Here is a 20608-nt window from a genome sequence, read left to right on the forward strand (position 1 = left end):
TTCTCCAAATAACTTTACCCAGCTAGTTAAAATTTCGAATGGCAAAAAAGATATAGCTCTCATTAATTTATATAGAAATCCAGTTGCCATTTCTGACAATATCTTCTACAAAGATCTATCCAAATTGCTCGAAATCATAGCCAAGACAAACAACATTATGGCAACCATAATAGTAGGCGACCTCAATCTTAACTGTATCGAACCAGCTAAAAGAGATAAATTACAAGAGATCACGAGATAGAATAATTATATGCAAGATGGAAACTTGAAAATGGCGAATGGTTCCCTGCCAGGAGTAATTCCATTTCAACTCGCATGGAAAAGAGAAACACCAAGAAGCACTATTGATTATATATTTCTATCAGAAGATCTCTTTATGAGGGCGACAAAAATCGAGATTATACAACAGACTGCAAGTGATCATCATATGCTGGCACTAACTTGGCTATGGCGTGATGGTCTTAATATACACCAACAACAATGGATGACACAGAAACTAATGACTAATAATACCAAATCCCATTTCAAATGGTCTCCTGATGGTGAATGACGTGTTAAAACACATCCAGCAGGACTCGATTTCGAGTCATATCTAGGCGCATTGACACCATTCAAAATGCTTAATAGTCGCTATGACATCCGATCAAGGAAACATAGTCATACCTATGATCAACATCTTCAACAATCAAAGACAATGTATCGAAGAGATTTGAGATCTACTTACAAACTTCTGCATAATGAAAGACAACAAGCTAGAAAGTCAAATGCAGATATAGAAACTGGGTACAATCGTATAAAGCCAACATGTTTCAAAAAGATAGTGAAACCTTTATGTTTCTAATCTCTAGTAAAAGTGCATCACAAATATGGATGCTACTAAATGAAAGAACAGGACAAAAACAAATGAACATACAGTTAAATGGCATATCAGAAGCCCAATGGGTAGCACATTTCTCTGAATTATATCTATGCGAGAAATTTTACAATTATCAACACACAATGCAATCTGATTCACCGTGGATCCCGGAATCCTCAGAGGAATTAATAGAAGAGCTAATTTCAAAGTCTTCCTCCTCCCATGCAGCAGGCCCAATTGGTCTAACAAATCAAATGCGGAAAGAACATCCCAAACAATGGGCCATCATCCTCAACAATATTTTTAATCATATACTTCAAACGCAAAAGATCCCAAACTCATGGTGTACATCTCTCATTATCCCCATTTTCAAGAAAGGCGATCGGGGAGTGCCGTCGAATTACTGCCCGATAGCACTCCTCGATACTCCTGGTAAAATCTTTACATGCCTAGTTTTGAGAGATTTTAATCTTTGGACAGAAGAATCCAAACAACGGGATCCAAATCAAACAGGATTTGTCATAGGCATGGGGACTTCTATTAATCTACTCACACTGAATGCTTTAAAAAAACATGCTCATAATGCCAAAGTACCTATATACTTTGCTTTCATTGATCTTCACTCCGCTTTCGACTCTGTATCGAGAGTAAAACTAATGGAAAAACTCATTAAAGCACAATGTCGAGCAGGTTTAACTGATATCATTTACAAATTGCACTTCTCTAGAGCAGTGCAGATTAGACTCTCAATGATGGGACTTCTGTCATCAGTGATACGAACTGCAAGAGGGCTGAAGCAAGGTTGCATCCTCGCTTCAGCCCTATTTAACTTTTTCATTCACAATATAAGGGAATCCTGTTTAGCTATTGACTCAGATTCCCCAAAGATGCATAAGGTAGCGATCCAAGCTCTTTGGTACGGAAACAATCTCGTCTTAATATCAAAGACTCCAATTGGGCTTTCGAAATTACTCTCAGCTCTCTCTAAATATTTTGACAACAATGAACTTGTCATAAATTTGAAAAAATCTCAAATTGTTCTGTGCCAGGAACAGGATGGAATGGAAAATCAAAAATGTGAACTTAGAAATTGTACCTAATTACACATATCTAGGTCTTGCTTTATGCCACCTGATAAATCAGAAATGAGCATTATAGAAAAAAAGTTGATCCCAGCCATATCTCAGACTAAGTTAATTTTGTACAAATTTGGCAAATTTTCCATCAGTCTGTGAGACCGTGATACAAATCTACCTTTGGCCTACCCCTAGTGGGCGACCATGTATCAGTCTTAGACAATCTCCAAGGGGTGTGTGGATCACTATGCCCCCCCTGCTCTTGTATCTCAGGGCCTTTGTGCATTGTGTTACTCATGAATCGATTCAACAATAGAAACACTTATATTCATACATAGCAATGCATGATACAAACACTACTATAATGCAAATCTCAAATGTGCACCTTTTATGCTTTTGGTGCAAATCTACCATGCAATGTGATGACTATAAGCCTTACAGGCTTCTAATTCAAGCATACTTCACACTCTCTCTCTAAGACAAACCCTGTCTGATTACTCCATCTATCATGTCAGTCAAAGCTATGTGTGAGTGTTTGTTCTAATTCCCCATACACGTATCTTATTCAGCAATACTCCCCTTTTCCTGTTCTTTGCTCTGTCTCTCCTCTCCCGCTATCTCTGTAACCAGTCAGTCAGTCAGGGCCAGGACTCTCTCTGCCAGATCTCATCAGCTTTGCTCAGAATGCTTCCCCAATGCTCCCTCAAGCTCAGCTCAATCTCTCAGAGAACAGCTCCCTCCACAACTCCATCTCCAACAAAGAGAGACTCCCAAAAATATCACCTCTTATTATACTGTTCAATGACCTACACATATCCATGGTTACACTTGTTCTCTAAGCTAAAATGCCTCTCTTTCTCTCTGTCAGCAATTCTAAATATGAGCAGTGCCTAAATATCTGTGATGCATGTATTGTACTTTTTCATCACTGCATGTTCTTTGTCTTCATGACATTTGCCATCATATCTATACCATATCTCCTTCTGTCTGCCTGCCATCTTCTCATATATCTCCGTTCAAATCCCTCTATCCTCCTTCTTGCAAAGCTCTGCCTGCACAAGCTCTTCTCCCTTCATGGCGCTGCTTACCCCCACCTTCCTCTGTCTGCGAAGCTCTAGCCATGCCGATAAGGGCAGCATCCCTCTCCTCTTGGACAAAGGTCATGTTATCTGTCTCTGCCAAGCAAACTGTTTACAAATACTTGTACACTGTAACTCATAACAACTTCTCTGCACTCTGCGGTGCTTCTGTGTGTCTCAATACAATAGCTTCACAATCCCAGCTAAATGCTCTGTCTAGCGTTTACTCTTTCTCTCGCAAACCCAAGCGCTATCTATAATGCAAACTTCATGCATATTCTAAGTGCACACTCAATGCGTGGTGTCTCTACATGCTAATGTTAAATGATATTTGTACCGCGCACTATCACCACCAGAGTGGTCCCCTGGCGCGCCGGCGGCTCTGAAAGAGGGAGGGATGGGGGGTGAGTTAGTGGGAATAAGCTGGAAAAGTGCAAGATAGCAGTGATGTGCTGTTGGCAGCCCTAGCCCGGTGGGTCCGTTGGCTGGGCGTAGGGTGTTTTACGGTTGGTAGTCGTCGTGTACTATTGTGCAGGTCTATGTGCGGTTTATTTTGTTGTTGCAGTGTAGTGAAGTTTGTGCGGATTGCTGCATTTTAGGCTTGTGGTTGTGTTTGGTTAGCGTTTGAGAGGTGTATGCAGAGGGCTGGAATTGTTAGTGGATTGGTTAGTTGGCATTGCTGTCCTTGCAAATTATGTCTAGGTGTGATGCTTGCTGTCATTCACCATACCATCGGAGTGTGGCGCCTGCTAATTCCAGGATTCTGTCTAGATGTGAGGCAGGTCAGTGATTGCGACTCCTTTCAAGTTGGACTTGTCACCATTGACAGTTTCATCTAAGCGTGGCACACACCAACACTCACATTTCTATCTACATGCGGCGCAAGCCAAGGTTAAGAACTCTGTCCAAGTGTGGTAGATGCTAACATTCGCATTTCTATCTAGATGCCCAAAAAATTCCATCTAAGTGCGGTACATGCTAAGATTCAAAATATCTGTCTAGATGCGCATGCAAGCCAAGGTTAAGAATTCCATTTAAGTGCGGTACACACCAACATGGACATGCATACATAATACATAGCAACATATCTCTACAAATATAACGTCTCTCTACATGGCAATTCAAATATAACAGTCCGCATTCAATATTCAAATTGCAAATGCACACAAAGTGGCAGAATAATGCGGATAGTCTAATGATGTCACTATTTCATGTCACTACTAATCAGTACTAATCAGAATGTATGATGGATAACTGGATCCCTAAATGGGTAATGATTCTCTAACAATGGGTAATTATTCCATAAAAATGGGTAATGATTCTGTAATGACAACAAACCAGGCCTCTCCATATTATCAGGTTCTGCAATCTCTCCTCATATCATTATATAATCATTAGTAACGATTTGTAAAAACATGTCTTAATGTGGCATGCTAAAACCAAGCAAAATTACAAAGGGAAAAAACATTCTATTTCATAATGCAAAAAACCCTCAAACAATGCAAGCATGTCACTCTATCAGTGGCACGCTAAGATTTCAAATGCATAGCTGCAAATGTGTCAAAATTCAGAATAGCATATTCAAGTTTCTCATAGCAAAAAGTCAAGTCAGAAGAGTAAAGCCAAAAGTGTGAAAGTGTGTCTACAAGCTTATTCAAAATGAAAATGTAATGCATAGAATCAATGCATATGTAACTGTGGATTCAGGTGTATTCAAATTTCAGTGTGTCAAGCACAAAATAACAATCTCACTTTCACAGGTGTCAAGGTGTCAAAAGCATTCATTTCATATATTTTCAGTGTATTGGTCATACAGGCCACAGTTATTTCCACGTTCTCACTGCATGTTTTCGGCAAAATGCACGTTTTCGGCAAAATGCAGAGGGAACTTCTCCGCTTCGTTCTCTACATATGCACCTGCTCGCTGTACACGGTGAAGCAGCCTGGCCTTTGAAACATAGATTTCGCCATTACTCACCTACATCAGACTTGCCCTGATGAAGGAATTTGTTGTATTCCGAAATGCATTGGCACGAAATAAGTCTACGGATAGAGTGATTTATGGCAATCTCTTCCTCACGAAGAACATTATTGGTGGCTACTTGCCACTTCTTTCAATGAAATCATTTCCTAATTGATGGATAAACCAATATTGAAAACTACTATATATTTGACTTTCGTATTTTTCCAAGAATTGGACTAAAGGAACTATACATAGCGAAATTACAACAAATACAGAACCCAGTTTGGGATTCCAGAGAGCGGCTGTATGATTGGGTTTTCACCTAATCTTTGTTTCTTGCTGCATTTCTGGGTTTGGGTGTCTCCAGGCCTTTTTCAGCCAGCTCCTGTATACAGGATCTAACTTCCTAACTAAGATTCATCACACTAGAGACTTTTGATAACGCTAGAAAGATTCGATACCCTTGTGGTGCCCACTCAAATTTGCTTCCTAGAATAATGTGGATAGTCTAATGATGCCACTATTTCATGTCACTACTAATCAGTACTAATCAGAATGTATGATGGATAACTGGATCCCTAGATGGTTAATGAATCTCTAACAATGGGTAATGATTCCATAATAATGGGTAATGATTCTGTAATGATAACAAACCAGGCCTCTCCATGTTATCAGGTTCTACAAGTCCAGCTATCTTGTTCTGGCACCAGAAAATTACTCCAATGTTGTTATATGGCCTCGAAACAAGAAAAATCATCAAAGGCAATTACTTTAATAATCTTGAAGCCAAATATTGGCGGCAAATTTTAGGTGTCCCACAATGTACTCCGGGACCTTGGCTGAGATATGAGCTAGGACTCACGTCTTTACAAGCCAAATACCATTGGCAATTATGTGCGCTGTTTTGCAAATGCCTAGTATATTCTAAAAATGACACAGTGTTAACAATAGTGGCAAAAGATATGTTCACATCAAAGTGGACTAGACACGTCATTGATATTATGGCAACAGCTGACATGTCTTTGGAGACTCTGATTACGAATCCTGACGGAGCCAAAAAGAAGATCTTTTTACAAGATTGGATACAAATGTTTGTATGTAGGTGAGACAAGTTGTTCGTACAACTTGTCTCACCTACATACAAACATTTTAACCAGCAATATTTTGGTGAAAAGAAAGTTTGTGTCATTGAGCCATATTTGTGTAAAGCTCTGAATCTGCAAATACATCTTGCCATCTTGAGATTATGTTTGAACTTGTGGCCTACTCGTGATGTTATGGCACAACGGAAACACATAATTCCTGTGAAAAATTATTGTCATTTCTGTGTCGATGTAGCAAACAAAGAGACTCTTGAACATCTTGTTGCAGATTGTACAGCATTGATTGATTTGAGATGTAAATATTTTGTAAAAAATATGGTTCAGATTGCAAATGTGTCACATGAATATAGGTGGGCTATGATAGTAGCGTCAAGAAACATGAGTATTCAATAGCTACGATTCATTTTCTTAATGCACTGCATTTGACTAATGATAACAATACAACATATAATTAAGAATCAGTAGCTAAATCCATTCATATAAAAATCATAATGTAACCTGATTATGCATACAAATGTATATATCAACAGCAACTGTGATGACAAAAATACTCAGTCAGAGTTACTTGAGCAAAGACAAAGATAAGATAACAGCATATCTATCGTCACGAAAGATTGCAAAGTTTGTAAAGCCATAATAATAATCATCATCATTATTTTCCTTTTCTCTTTCCATTTGCAATGTGTTGCTTTGTTTCTCTGATATTGTCAAAAATGAAAAGAACATGATTTTGTTATAAGATAATAAGTATGATCTTATTGTAACTTTTATTTTTTGAGTAATTGAAAAGTTGAGAAATCAGCTAAAACAATAAAAAAAAGAAGTGGGGTGCTAGGCATGACCACTTTACATTAAGTGTATTGTTAGGTAAAGAGGGTATGTTCCCTATCAAGGTCATTTTACAATGCAAGAGATCACACAAAGAAAGGAAAGTAATTCTACTGTACACACTATGATGGTAAACGGAGAACTAACATAATCACAGGGATCATACAGGGTTCCATATGTGAAATTAAATATACTTATAGTCACATATGGATGTGGTCAACAACAATCAGGTGCCCTAACAGTTAACTGATCACCTCACCCCACGATTGTCTGATCATGCTATGTGTTTATTATTATCTGAACAGCTGTGGCAAAATGGTTTCAGGATGCAAGACCCGAATCCACATGCCTGACAAAGATGGCACTGGTGAGCTCTGCTTCTGGGGGAGAAACGTCTTTATGGGCTATTTGAACATGGAGGAGAAAACAGCGGAGGCCTTGGATGGCGAGGGCTGGCTACACACTGGTGACCTTGGCAAGCTGGACCAGGATGGATTTGTCTATGTAACCGGGAGAATCAAAGGTACGCTTTGAAAATGTTATCAAATGCTTTATAATTCTGGGGAATAAAAATAATACTAATAATAACATGTGCTTATATAGAACAGTAAAGACTAAGTAGGGAACTGCATGGATTCACATGGGTGTCTGGTAATTCCATAGAGATCCATTACCTTACCAGATATAAAACCAGTGAAACTGGTAAACTATTGCTTAAATAGTGATCATTGTGACTAGAATTACAGAGAGTGACTCCTGGACAGTGCACTGCAGAGACTTTTTACAAATAATTTTCATTCTTTAAAAAGTGTCTTTGCATCTTTGCAGTGAAAGCTTTTTGGCCGGTCACATGCTCAGATAAATATAAAGAGAACCCCTTAAAAGCCCTACATTCCATGATCCTAGACTGACATATGACCTGTATCCCATACCCGCCCTACGGACAGCGTGTTAGGGAGCATGTGATGGGCTGAGTCTGGGCTTTACACTCAGTAGGGGATGGTTTAGAGGGGATCATATTTCAGAATGCCATATTTCATTTGGAAGAACACGTTCTTAAGAGCACAATAATTAGTACACCTCTCATGACACCTCTAGAGTCTTCCCCAAGAATGCTCCGAACCATCATGCGTGTTATACACATGATAGTGGGGGATATGCTCTGCAATACACTGAACACAACTGCACTAATATAGTGCTTTTACCGACCGGATCACCATATAGGATGTATCCTGCATTGCACATATGATGTACTGCAGGGGAGGATGCGTTACTCAATTAAGAGATGATACATCACAAAGTCAAGAGTTGAATCGACATATAGATGGTATCAAATTTGGCACTGCACAGATCTTCAATTCAAAAAGGTCTGCTTATTAAAGGGTTATTTCCAAAGTATATAACACAACATTTATATTCAATGGCGAAGGATACGCCTAACATCCTGTTGGGCAGGAAAGTAACCTATCCCATCCACCTAGATGCTTTAGGGTGAGGTGCGTCCCATGAAGAGACCTGTGGTGTGCCAGGAGTTAGGGGGTTGTATTAAAAGGCCCCACACCGCCATAATATCAGGCACATTTTAGATGTTTATTAGCGCGTGCATACAAGCAAATGCCATTTTTTAGCGATGGCAGAAGTAAAGGGCCTGCATGGCAATGCGTTAGACACAGGTCGCAAACCTGATGAAGAAACTCAAACAGGCCCAAGCATTGATGAGCGAGAGACCCACACTGCTAATTTCCATAAAAACCTCCTTTGTTCTAAAACTGTTGCCAATATGTCTATCCTGAGAAAGAATGTATCCTGCAATGCCATGATATAGTGCTAGGCGCCTTGCTGCACATGTTATCACAACAAGCCAGAGCAAGCACCTGCCCCATCCAGCCAACTACGAGTTATAGCCCAGACAACTGTTGGAATCTTAAGACCCCTACATTCGGAGATACCAGCTGACCCCACACCCCCAATAACCATAAGAGATCTAATAGAAAGGTCATCCTATTGTTGTAATGCAAGGTACTCCAGGATAGCAGTCAGATAGTCGGAGATGAGAGAAGGAGAAGAGGTGGCTGAAGGGAGTGTCACCGCATAGCACTGAAAGTTGGAGCTGAGAGCAGCAATGAAGTGGGCGAGAAGTGCCAGGTGTTGATTGAACAGCCAGGGAAGAGAGGTTAGACCCATGGGGAGGTAGAGATAGAGATAGAAGAGAGGAAGGACCCAAGTTGGACATGGGAGGGTCGATCGGAGAGGAAAGAAGTCAGCCAAGCCTGGGCCTGATCGGTGATACCCAGGTTATCACGGTCACAGTTGAGCAGGATGGCATGGTTGACCATGTCAAAGGCAGAAGAGAGATCAAGTAAGATGAGGACACAGGGTGTGCTGGAGTCAAGGTTGGAGAGCAAGTCTTCACAGATGTTCAGGAGAGCGGTTTCCGTGCTTCTGACAGCTCTGAAGCCAGACTAATGGTCATGGAGACAACCAACAGATTCAGTGTGAAGATTAAGCTGGGAGATGGCCAGCTTTCCCTGGAGTTTGCCCAGGAAAGGAGTGATGGAGATTGGGCAATAGTTAGAAGGGCAGGACGGGTCGGCAGAGGTTTTCTTAAGAAGAGGGTGCACAAGGGATTGCTTCAGGGGGGAAGGAGGGGTTGCATAAGTCAGCTAGAGCAGGAGCCAGGGTGTCAATGTCGTCCTTGATGGTTTTGGAGGAACAGGGGATAACCTGTTTTGACGAGACTTTCATAAATCAGACTTGTCTAGAAACCTCATCAGGGGAGAACAGGGGAAAGTCAGAGAAGGAGGGAGGAGAGGTGGCCGAAGAAAGGCCAGAGGAAGAGCAGGGAGTAGAGGGAGGAGGGGAGAGGAAGAGAGAGAGGACAGGATGTTCTGAGTTTTAGAGATGAAACGAGAAGCCAGATCCATGCAGAGGGCCTCAAAGGGGACAGGAGAGGTAGAGACTGCAGCAGGATTGGCCAGTTCCTTGCAGATTTTAAACAGTTCGGCCGAGTTGTTAGATGCCGCAGAGACCGTGGCTTGAATGTGAGCTCAATTCTTGGTGCGGACAGAAAGCCGGTATTGCCTTTGGAGCAGGCAGCAGGCCAGTTTGTCTGAGGATGTACCGGAAGCACGCCATTTCCTCTCAGCCACCCTGCACTTAAGTTTGAGGGTGACGAGGTCTGAGTCGTACCAGGAGTTGCACTTGACTTTGGGCTTCAAGTGTATCCTCATGACAGGGGCAAGAAAATCAAGAGTTTCAGATATAGCAGAGTGGAGCATGGAAAGGGCTGTTTCAGGGAGTGAGTCAGCCAAAGGAGTCAAGGTGGGTGAGAAAGTGGGAGCGAAAGCCTCGACTGACACATGCTTCATGGGTGGGATAACCGAGAAGGTGGGTGGCAGTGCTGGAGGTGGCTTGGCCTGAGGGGTGGAGAGGGTGAGCTGGGAGGAAAGGAGAAAGTGATCGCTCTAGGAGAGAGGAGTGGTGAGAGGGGTAGAAAAGGGAAGGTCTAAAGAGATCAGAACATCCAGAGTGTGCCCTGCAGAGTGAGTCGGTTCAGAGGGGAGAATAGAGAGTGAGAGAGAGTCACAGAGGTTGCGAAGATGTCCCACGGAAGGACAGGAAGCATCCAGGTGGATGTTAAAGTCTCCAGAAAGGAGGAGTTGAGTGGTCGAGACCAGGAGGGAAGAGGAGAGATCAACCACCTCAAGAAGGAGGAGATATGACCAGGTGGCTCATAGATGGTAGCCACAGTAAGGCAATGGCTAGGAGAGAGAGAGCCTGCAGACAAGGCAATCGAAAAAAGAGTAGGCCTGGGTAGGAATGACAGAGGCAGGAATCCACTCAGGGAAGATCAGGACTACACCCCCTCCGGAACGGTTGGACCTGGGCGCGGAGAGGATCTTGTAGCCATCAGGGAGGAGAGTGTCAAGGCTTGTGACAGAGCTGGCCGTAAACTGTGTCTCGGTGAGACCGAGGACATCGAGGTCAAGTTCTTGCAGGAGGCGGCAGATGTCAGAGGAGTGTTTGACAGCTGAGCGAGAGTTGAGTGGCAATATGGATAAGGTTGTAACCCTACCTATCTGGGGTAGGGTTACAAGTCAGAGGTATGCACTGTGGAGGTGTAGAAGTAGCCCGAGGGGGGGCAGAAGTGGAAGGAGGAGAGGGAAAGGTAGCCAGGGAGGAGACAGTAGGGGGTGGCAAGGAAGCCGCAGAGGGAAGAGAGGGGTGGACTGCAGGAGAAGGAAGGAAGTTGATGAGGCGTGCAAAGCATCTATCAAAGAGGAGAAGATTGGCCTGAGGGCCTTGGACCAAGACGGTACTATTCAGGTAGACATTTATGATGACCTTGGAGGAGTCGAAGGAGGCCACAAGGGCCTCCCACCACGTGTCACCATTAATGGGAGAAGAAGAGAGAGGAGAAAGGGCAGAGACCATACAAAGAGTCCATGCGTCTGGCGAGGGAATGACAGAGAATGCCGGTGAGGGTTGCCTAGAGGAGGCACTGGTATAGGTGTCAGTGATAGGGAGGCCTGGGTTGGAGACCAGGATGTCCTTTTTAAAATTCTTCCTACCAGATTTAGTGAGGAGTACAGGATAGTCGATGGAGAAGCAGTTGGAAAAGATAGGAGAGACAGAGAGCACCATAGAGTAGGTGGGGGCAGGAGAGGAGAGAAGAGGAAGGGGGGAAGGTGTAGAGGCAAGGAGAACACTTGGGAAGGGCGCAGGGAGGGGCACAAGCAGGCTAGACAGAGAGAGACGAGACAATAGTAGACAATTGGACAAGACGACAGGCGCTCAGACAATGGTAGAAAGTTTGCTAGATTAATGCTTTGCTAAGAAGTCAGAACCACAGAATGGCACTACTTTCACAATGTAGTTTCGATAACAGAGGAAAACACACCTAAGTCTGAGAGTCCTGTAAAAGGGGAGAAAGGCCTAGGTTTCACAATGCAATTTTAAATACTTTCACAATGATTTGACTTACTACCCCTACACTATCTCCTTTCTTTCTTCATTTGCTGCCTTTTTGTGTGCATTATTTTACCTTTCAGAAAGAAAACAATGGAACCAGCATCATCGGATACATCTATATACATAAAAAAGATTTAGCTATTAGACTGTCCCTAGATGTGCCTATTCATAAACATGTGGATTGCATTTTAGTGCAGTACCGTTTGCCATCTTGATGTTTTCACTAGGAATTTATTGGGGAGCTTCTTTTATATGTGGAGCTCATATGAAAGGGGGGGCAAATATACAAACACCAACAACACTGTAAATATGTATAATAATAGTAACGAGCATAAGAACAGCTATAAAGAAAATCAACAAATACACCTGTTTATATCCGTAAGAAAATGTATTTATTTATATGTATATAGCGCGCAGACAGCCCAGAGGCATTGTGGCGCTGTTACTTGCAGGAACTTAGTTACAGGGGGTACAGGAATGTTAGCAGTCGTTGGCACATTATGATTGCTACAAACAGATTAGTCATTACAGCTCATGCATCTTTGGTTATTACATTACAGACAGTTTATTGGCAAACATGGTGCTGCGAGAGACCTTATGTGAAGAGGATGGTTTTCATAGCTTCCCAGAAGGCAATGAGGTAGGGCTCACCTCGGATTGTGGGAGGTAGGGCATTCCAGTGTGATGGTGCGAGATAAGGGAAGCTGGATCCTCCAGCTCTGGCTCTTTTTTACTAGTGGCACACAGAGCATGTTGGTATATGGTGACCTGGTTGGCCAGTAAAATGAGTACAGTATCAGAGCATCTTTTTCCATTTATTTTTAAAAATCATAAGCATTTGCGATAATATTAGTAGTGAAAGCACTGAGCACGAAGGGTGAAATATGACACCTACCACGGACTTGGCCTTGATGCCATTGAGGTTGTACGACATCCGGAAATGTTAAATAGCTGGTACACAGACATGAGTGTGGTAGGGATACAAACAGCAAATGGCAGCTGCTATGTGTGTTCACATGTGTCAGGGGCACCCAAGGTATTAGTACCACAGGAAGTGGAAATTATAGAGGCACAGTACCTGGTACATCTTGCACTATGTTGGGTTAAAGGCACCTTCCAGGCACACACAGTACGAATAGAGCTGTCGATCCAGACCCTCTGCAATGTAACAACAACCCAAGAGACATTAAATGCCTCCAACAGCGATACTTGGTCATTGATGGACTCAAATATACAAACAGCAAATGGCAAGAAACCATACTTACTTGTCTGGCAGAAGCATTATTAGGATATTTTATTTATTTATTTTTCCGGTAGGACAGGGCAGTCCTGTGGATGCATCTGTGTGTCGGTGTCATAGCCTTAAAAGCAATTCTTTCCTCAATGGCTAACCAGTGTAGATTCATTCTATCCTCGCTTATGTGTTCCTTTTTGGACTTCTTTGTTATAATCCTTACTGCATTATTTTGGATAGTTTGCATTTGGTGATATGACCCTTATTTTCTCCCAGCATGAGGGCATTGCCGTAATCCAGCCTTGATAGGATGGTGGTTCTGGCTATTGTTGACCAGTTGTCTTCACTAAGGTAGGGGCGGATTGTGGCAATAGAAAAAACAGTGAAGGTGCACCGAAAAGAAACATATGAACTTTGCTTCCACAGTGAAGGAACTATCTTTATCGGTTCGAATGGGAAATGCAACAAGGCCCTCCTGATTCCAGACCTGAAGAGGGGCACGGCAGCTGTAATGGATTACTTCTGAGTCTGTGGCCAACAAGGGTACTTGCACCTCCCACCATGAAGGAGAGGCTATTGTACGTTGGCCATGCTGCACATAGTGTTATTAGCAATCCCAGAACAACATTTGAAAGGGGGGCCAATACCTGACACAGACCCAATCGTTTCTGCTGTGTTCGCGTAACAGAACCCAGTGCTGCCACCAGACATTTGCACCCTCCCCAGGAAAAGCTACAATGAGAAACTGTGAAGGAAGAAGAGATCATCAAACTATCTAACAAAACACTCAGCTGCATTGCTTGGGGGAAATCGCTGAAGAATACAGATTGTTCAGCTCAGCAGAGATTTTCTTTGCCTCGATCTTGCTCCTCGGTGTACAGGCAGCAGCTAATGCAAAATGGCTGCAAATAGTACACTGGGAACTGGTCCAGTTGGCGAATGACACAGAGCACGGGTTCAACGTCATAAAGGTCGAGGTGCGTGTCCTGAGGCTGATGACGATGAAGAACCGATATGTCGATGGCAGTGGAAGGAGGAATGTGCCGAAAAATCTGGGATTCATGCTGCACATTCATGCCTCCGAAGATGCTTAGAATGGATCATTGTCCCACATAATAGCAGCAGTACATGGTCTGGGAGTTTGCATGAAAAAAGAAGCTAGAATCCAAGGGGTGATTGGTTTGACATTGCATTCCATCCTGGCTAGGAGCCATTGTGAAGATGCTGGTACCTGTCATCGTATTTATCTTGGGTCATCTTCTGCACCTGTCAAATGGGCCTCCTGTGTTTTGCCAAAGCAGTGCCTAGTAGCGCAATGATGATGGTGCCAATTGGAGCTTCAAAAGTTCCTTGCAATACAATCAATAGTGCAATACAAACTGACCACCCCAACACCCACATGATCCCCATCCCTTATGGAGACGAAGATGACCGTCTGTATCACACCATTATTGTTCCACCCCATGTCCCTGAGAATTATGAGCAAGTATGGGTTGATCTAGCAGGAGACGGGGGATGTATTTATATGATGTGCACACCGGAAGAATATGCGCGTTCGGGAGAAAGTTTGCAGTCAGTTTGTAGGGCCTGGGTGCCAATAAAGGGAAGTCTCACGCCCATAAACACTTGTGTACGGGTTCATTTTAAATGCCACATCATATCATATTACACGTCCACCATGTGAGGAGGCAGTGAGAAGGGATAACGAACGCATGCATATGGGGGAGTTTGTTACAGTAGAATTAACAAAAGGGGGAATGTTGGGTAGGAAATGAACCTATCCAGCCCCCGTAGGCGCTTTAGCAGGAGGCAAGTCCCATGAAGAGACCTGTGGTGCGCCAGGGGGGAGGGAGGCTTATTAAGTGGCCCCACACCGCCATAATATTAGGCGAATATTAGATGTTTAGACTTGGTGTGTGCATACAAGCAAACGCCATTTTGTAGCTATGGCAGAAGTATAGGGCCTGCATGGCGGCGCGTTAGACACAGGTCGTAATCCTGATGAAGAAACTTGAATAGGCCCAAGTGTTGATGAGAGACCTGCACTGCTAATTTCCACAAAAACCCTCCTTTGTTCGAAAACTCATGCCAATATGTTTATCCCGGGAAATAATGTATCCTGCAAGGCCATGAGACAGTGCTAGGTGCCTTGCTGCACATGTTATCACAACAATCAAGAAAAAGCCTCCGACACCCACCCAGCCAACTATGAGTTATAGCCCCTGCAACTGTACGAATCTCAAGACCCCTGAATTCCGATATACAAGCTGACCCCAGGCCCCCAACCATAAACCAGCCAACCACAAACGATCTAAGAGAATGGTCACCCTATTGTTACTTTAAATGTGATTTGTAATGCGAGGTATAGGGTGGGATGCATTATGGTTCAAAAGCGAGGGTGGAAGCCTTGATATGATATGATATTTTATTTATATCGCGCTCATACACACATTTTTCAGAGATAGAACAAGCAAAGGGAGGGGAAACAAGTGATAATATAAACAAACAATCTTACTAGGCCCAGGGAAACGGGAAAGTGCGAGTAAGGGCGGGAAGTGGAAAGTGCAGCACAAAGGAGAGAACAGAATACATAATGAGTGCAATAACATAAATAAATGCAATAAATAAATAATAAATGCAGGCCAAGGCTAGTGCGTGATTTGTCAGAAAGGGCATATCTGATAAGTGCAAGATAACAGAGGAGGACTTTATGGGTACAGATACAGATTCCAGTGCAAGAGGTGGCTCAGAGGCAGTGCAGGACGGTGAGTAGGTACCTGGGCCCGAAGGACAAAGGGTGGCCAGGAGCATGATACTGTGAGATGGACAGATCAGCAGGGGAGAAGAGGGGAGAAGAGGGGCGAAGGCAGAAGCAAAGAGGAAGGTCTTGTGGTGCTTCCGGAACCGGAGATGGTTCTCCTCAAGTTTCAAGGAGGCCGGGAGGCTGTTCCAAAGGGAGGCCCCAGCCGAAGACAAAGATCTGCCCCTAGCTCATTCTTTGAAAAACGACTGACCCTGAGGGAGTTAGAAGTAGAGGAGTGAAGGGCTCGAGGGGAGGTATTTACGGAGGAATAGTTGAAGGTATTTTGGACCCAGGCCCCAGAAAGACTTGTGGTCAATGCAGAGGGTTTTAAATGTAATCCTTGCGTCCACTGGGAGAGCTAATGAAGGGATTTCAGAGCTGGAGAGATATGATCCCAGGGCTTAAGGCCAAGGACAACTCTTGCAGTCCTCTTCTGGATTAGTTGTAAAGGGCAGAGAGTGGAGGCAGGAATATTTAGAAAGAGGCTGTTACAGTAATCCAACCTAGAGAGAACCAGAGCATGAGAGCCAGTGAGCTTCTGGGCGAAGGAGAGGAAAGGACGAGTGCCTCTAAGGAGGTGCAGTAGGAAGTTTGACTTTTTTGAGAAGTCAGAGATGTGTCCAGAGAAAGAAAGAGTGGAGTGAAAGATAACTACTTGAAAGACAGACGACGTAATTGGGGTGAGTGAAATGTGTGCGGGTCACAGTGACCTCAAGCCTCCTCCTGTACCAGTCCATGATCATGCCACAAGCCCTGCATAATGATACAGTTGCAGTAACTAATTATCTTTTCGTCCTTGGTTCCCTGGGGACTATGAGCCCAGCTGACCCCACGTGATGGAAGACGGCTGGACGGACGGGGCTGGGGCCAATGGCCAGGCATCCCCTATGGAGTAGGCCGACCATGAATAGGGTTGCACCAACCAGACATGCAGGTCTTTACTGTATATGAATGATGCTGGGCCCCGTTTTAAGCTTCTGCCTGTACCCTTTTTGGGCAGAACGTTCTTGGACAGCAGAGTGCTTTGCTGACATACTTATTTTTTGTATAATTGAAACGTGTTATCCTTGCAAGAATCTCTTGGCCTTTTTCCCCCCTAGTGGGTTGCATGTTTTCTGGGGTGAGCATTTAGAGGCATGGCTTCAGTCCCTTGAGGGCCATAAAATGAGTTACCCTGGATTATTTGAAAAACTACACTGAGGGGTTTGCTCCAGTAGATGGCAGGCCTTAGACCCTCGAAGGGATGGATTTCTAGAGGGTGCGACATGAAGGCATCCGTGGTATACATATAAGCCAGACTAGTGTGAGGGGTCAGACATGTGAGGGAGACGACTTTGTGAAGGTTTCTCAGTAGATGCCATTTTATTAAATTAAAAGATTGTTTAAACACCTCACTATCCGTACCCTGACAAGGATTTCCCTGCCTAAAATAAACTAAAGGAAACACTCTAACAAAGGAGATCTGTCCCTCACACTTATACATACAGTAACTCAATGAAATAATGCATGGCAGTTCAAAGGAAACAAAAATATGACAATCACATTCCTAATATGACAGCAGTCTCTCCTTATTATCTGGGTGAATTCCCCTTCCCCAGATTCAAGCAGGATTCTGCTTCACAGTTCGAAAAGAAACAAGGACATCCTGACTTATAGCAAAGTTCCAACACATTTCTTTGTAATTCCAACTTGACAATATAAAGTTCCAACACTCCTGTGATTCAGCAAAGACAATGGAAGGTGTTTTCTCTTCCTTGAGTAAGAGTAAGATTTATAATTATCTTCTTCACATGAGGAATATTTTCTTAGTTTGCCAATAGCAACAACAATTGTCTTTGTCAAGGTGTTTTTCCACAACTAATTATTCTTGAAGAAGCATATCTCGTCTACAGTAGATGTATACAGTTCTTTCTTCAGCAACATAGATTGTCTATGTCAGCTTGTTTGCCACAGTTGAGTACTTCTAGGAAAATGTAACTCCTCTGCAAAGGTTTTTATACAGTTCTTTCTTCAGCACCACAAGCAGCATACATTGTCCTTGTCAGTACCACTTTATAGCACTTAATCAACTTCCACCTGTTTTACTCCCATGCCAGGCCTACTTCTTCAGGTTTGCCACTCAGGTACATTCCCCTGCTCGAACATTGGTTTACAAACAGCCAGAGTTTCTTTCTTTACGATCAACGCAAGACAGCTTCACAACAACTTCATAATGTTCATTATTTTGTAGCATAAAACGTTTAGTAATTTGTCAGGGAAAACAAGATTCATAATGGTGCTCTTTTACACTCTACTGCAAAGTATGCTCCTCTTCTTCTGAATAACCTTTTCCAGAAGGGCACCCTTCTTGCCAGCCTTGTTTTCCCACTGCATAATTAACCCATTACTGACAAGGATAAGGTTGTATTCTGCTTCTTCCTTGGCTTTGGCAATGTGGGTTTATACCAGCTTTCGTTATATGCTTCTCAAAATGTGGGCAACACGTTTCACAACCTTTGGGCCTTTCAATAGTTTCCCTTTGCCTTTGGCAATATCTGTTGGATTTGAATTGCCTTGCTTTTGATTTCTCTTGGCTTGGGCAATGGTTGTATGCATTAGCTTTTAATAATCTTTACCCCTTGGTCTGCTGGGATCTCAACAAACGCACATGCTTAAAATCACTATCATTTGGCTTTAACCAGTATTGCTTTTGCTGCTTTCTGATATTCAAAATCACTTTTAGTATCACCACCACTTGAACATGAGTCTTTGTTACTTGGTAAACGCCTGCCTTGAGCTGCTCGTGTGTTTGGAGTGCTTGGGGTTCACAATTAACTGGTGAACAGTGGTCCCGGCATCTTCTCCCTCCTCCAGTTTCTGCGTCAGATGCATACACGGACCACACTGCTCTTCCTGCTCGCTCTGCTTACTCTGTTCTTACTCTGCTTCCCCTGCTTCCTAATGACCTGCACATGAGGAGGCCTTTTAAGCCTCCCAATCTCCATCTGGTGTGGGCCTTTTCCACTAACAAGCTGACCCCTCCTGCAATTTTGTTCCTCTTTTGCCCTCTTCTTCGTCCCAGTACTTCAGAAATTATGGGACTTAAAGTCCCTATTGGCAAAATTTGTTTTGATTTTCAATCTCAAACTCATTTCCTTTTCCCATGGTATTCTTAAAAGGAATATCATAAGGATGCAACATGTTGCAATAGCTCTCAAGGCTGCCAGAAATTCATCTATGTTTTCTCCTGGCAATGTGTCTCTCGTATAGAAGGTGTGCCTTTCTAGTATCACACTATCTTTCCTTTTACTTTTCCATTCTGGCTACTACTTTTTCATACACATTTAGCCCATCTCCTTCTTATGCTTGCACAACTAGTGGCGAAATTGCTGCATACTTCCTGCACGTATGACCCCAAATTGTGCATAAATATTGCTTTCTTGCTGCTTGCTGACAATCTGTTGCCATCTGTGGTTTCAAGATAAATGACACATTTAGCCTTGCATCTTTGCCAAGGCATGGGAGGGCAACCTGGATTTTGTAGGAATTTGGGTGGTGGTTCTAAATGTTGTATTGACATTCATTGTATGTTCCTCTTTCCTCGTTATTGCAACAAAAAAAAGATTTTTGTTGCTGTGTGGCAACAGTGTGTAATGATTTCTATGTGTCTTCAATGTGTGCTCTGTCATAATGTGCTGCTGTCTCACGGACCCTGCTCCAGGTGTTCCATGCTGGCTCGTGAGACAACGGGGACGGTTACTGGAGGGTGAGCCTAGCGGTAGTGTTGTGCTGTGCGCTAGGTGGGCATGCTCATTAAAGGCTGTAACTCATTTACCGGCCTCTGTGTCGTCACTTCATTTTGGCGACGAGGATGACCAAAGAGGGCCTGCCGTAGGGCACTGTAGTGAGAGGTAGTGTGTCGAATGGGCGGTGCCTCTGATCGCCTCTACCTCAAGTCTTGAATTCTTTCCCAACGGCGCTGCAGCATTTCGCACACAGGTGAGAGGGGCCCGGGGCCTCACACCGAGGAGCGGCGAACAGGGTGGACCCTGTAATTATTTTGGGCTTAGCGTGCTGTGCGCTCATGCTCGTGCTTGCCAAGGGGCGGAGCAATCTGAGCATACGCTGCATTGTCTTGGCAATGCCCCAACGCTTCAACGCCGGCTCTGGAAAGAAAAAACAGGTGATGCACAGGGGGCCTAAAAACTTGCATAAGTTCGGAGTGGATACACTTACAGCAACAAAGCAACAGGCACAGTAGGTACAGGACACTCTTGTGTTCTACTGACTCTTGAAGCATATCAGTACTGGAATGAGAGGGTGCAGCTCATAGTACTTGAGCAGTGTAAAGTGCCTGTAGCGAGACTCTGAGGACTTTTAGGAGGCTCATGGGAGGACTTTGAGGAAGCTCTATAATTTAGGGGCATCTATGGTGCAGGAACTGTACGGTCAGGGGATAGTGCAAGACACTGTAAAAGCAAAAATCATCACCCGGCCGAATACTGAGGTTGTACATTCAGATATAGGCAGCATCTTTCACCGTGGCAGCAGCAAGCATGGCCCCTCCTCCACCTTTCCTACATGTGGTGCCAGATGAGTGACAAAAATAAGGTGGTGCGGGAGACTCCTTTGATTCCCAATACTGTGCCTGATCAACTGTGGTGGAAATTAGCAGTAGACATTTTGTGACCCATTGCAAGCCTAAGTGATGGGTTT

The 20608-nt window shown here is 43.6% G+C and overlaps 1 protein-coding gene across 1 annotated transcript in view; it reads left to right on the forward strand.

Moving 5' to 3' along the window:
• The window catches only part of LOC138510876 (long-chain-fatty-acid--CoA ligase ACSBG2-like), a 366119-nt gene that overhangs the window by 265056 nt on the left and 80455 nt on the right, over positions 1-20608 (forward strand). Inside the window, exon 10 of the mRNA XM_069626532.1 lies at positions 7211-7428. Within this exon, the coding sequence (XP_069482633.1) occupies positions 7211-7428 (218 nt within the window). The remainder of the gene's footprint in view (positions 1-7210; positions 7429-20608) is intronic.

The sequence above is a fragment of the Ambystoma mexicanum genome, chromosome 6p (assembly GCF_040938575.1).
Source record: "Ambystoma mexicanum isolate Mex_15411 chromosome 6p, UKY_AmexF1_1, whole genome shotgun sequence".
In the NCBI taxonomy this organism is placed as follows: Eukaryota; Metazoa; Chordata; class Amphibia; order Caudata; family Ambystomatidae; genus Ambystoma; species Ambystoma mexicanum.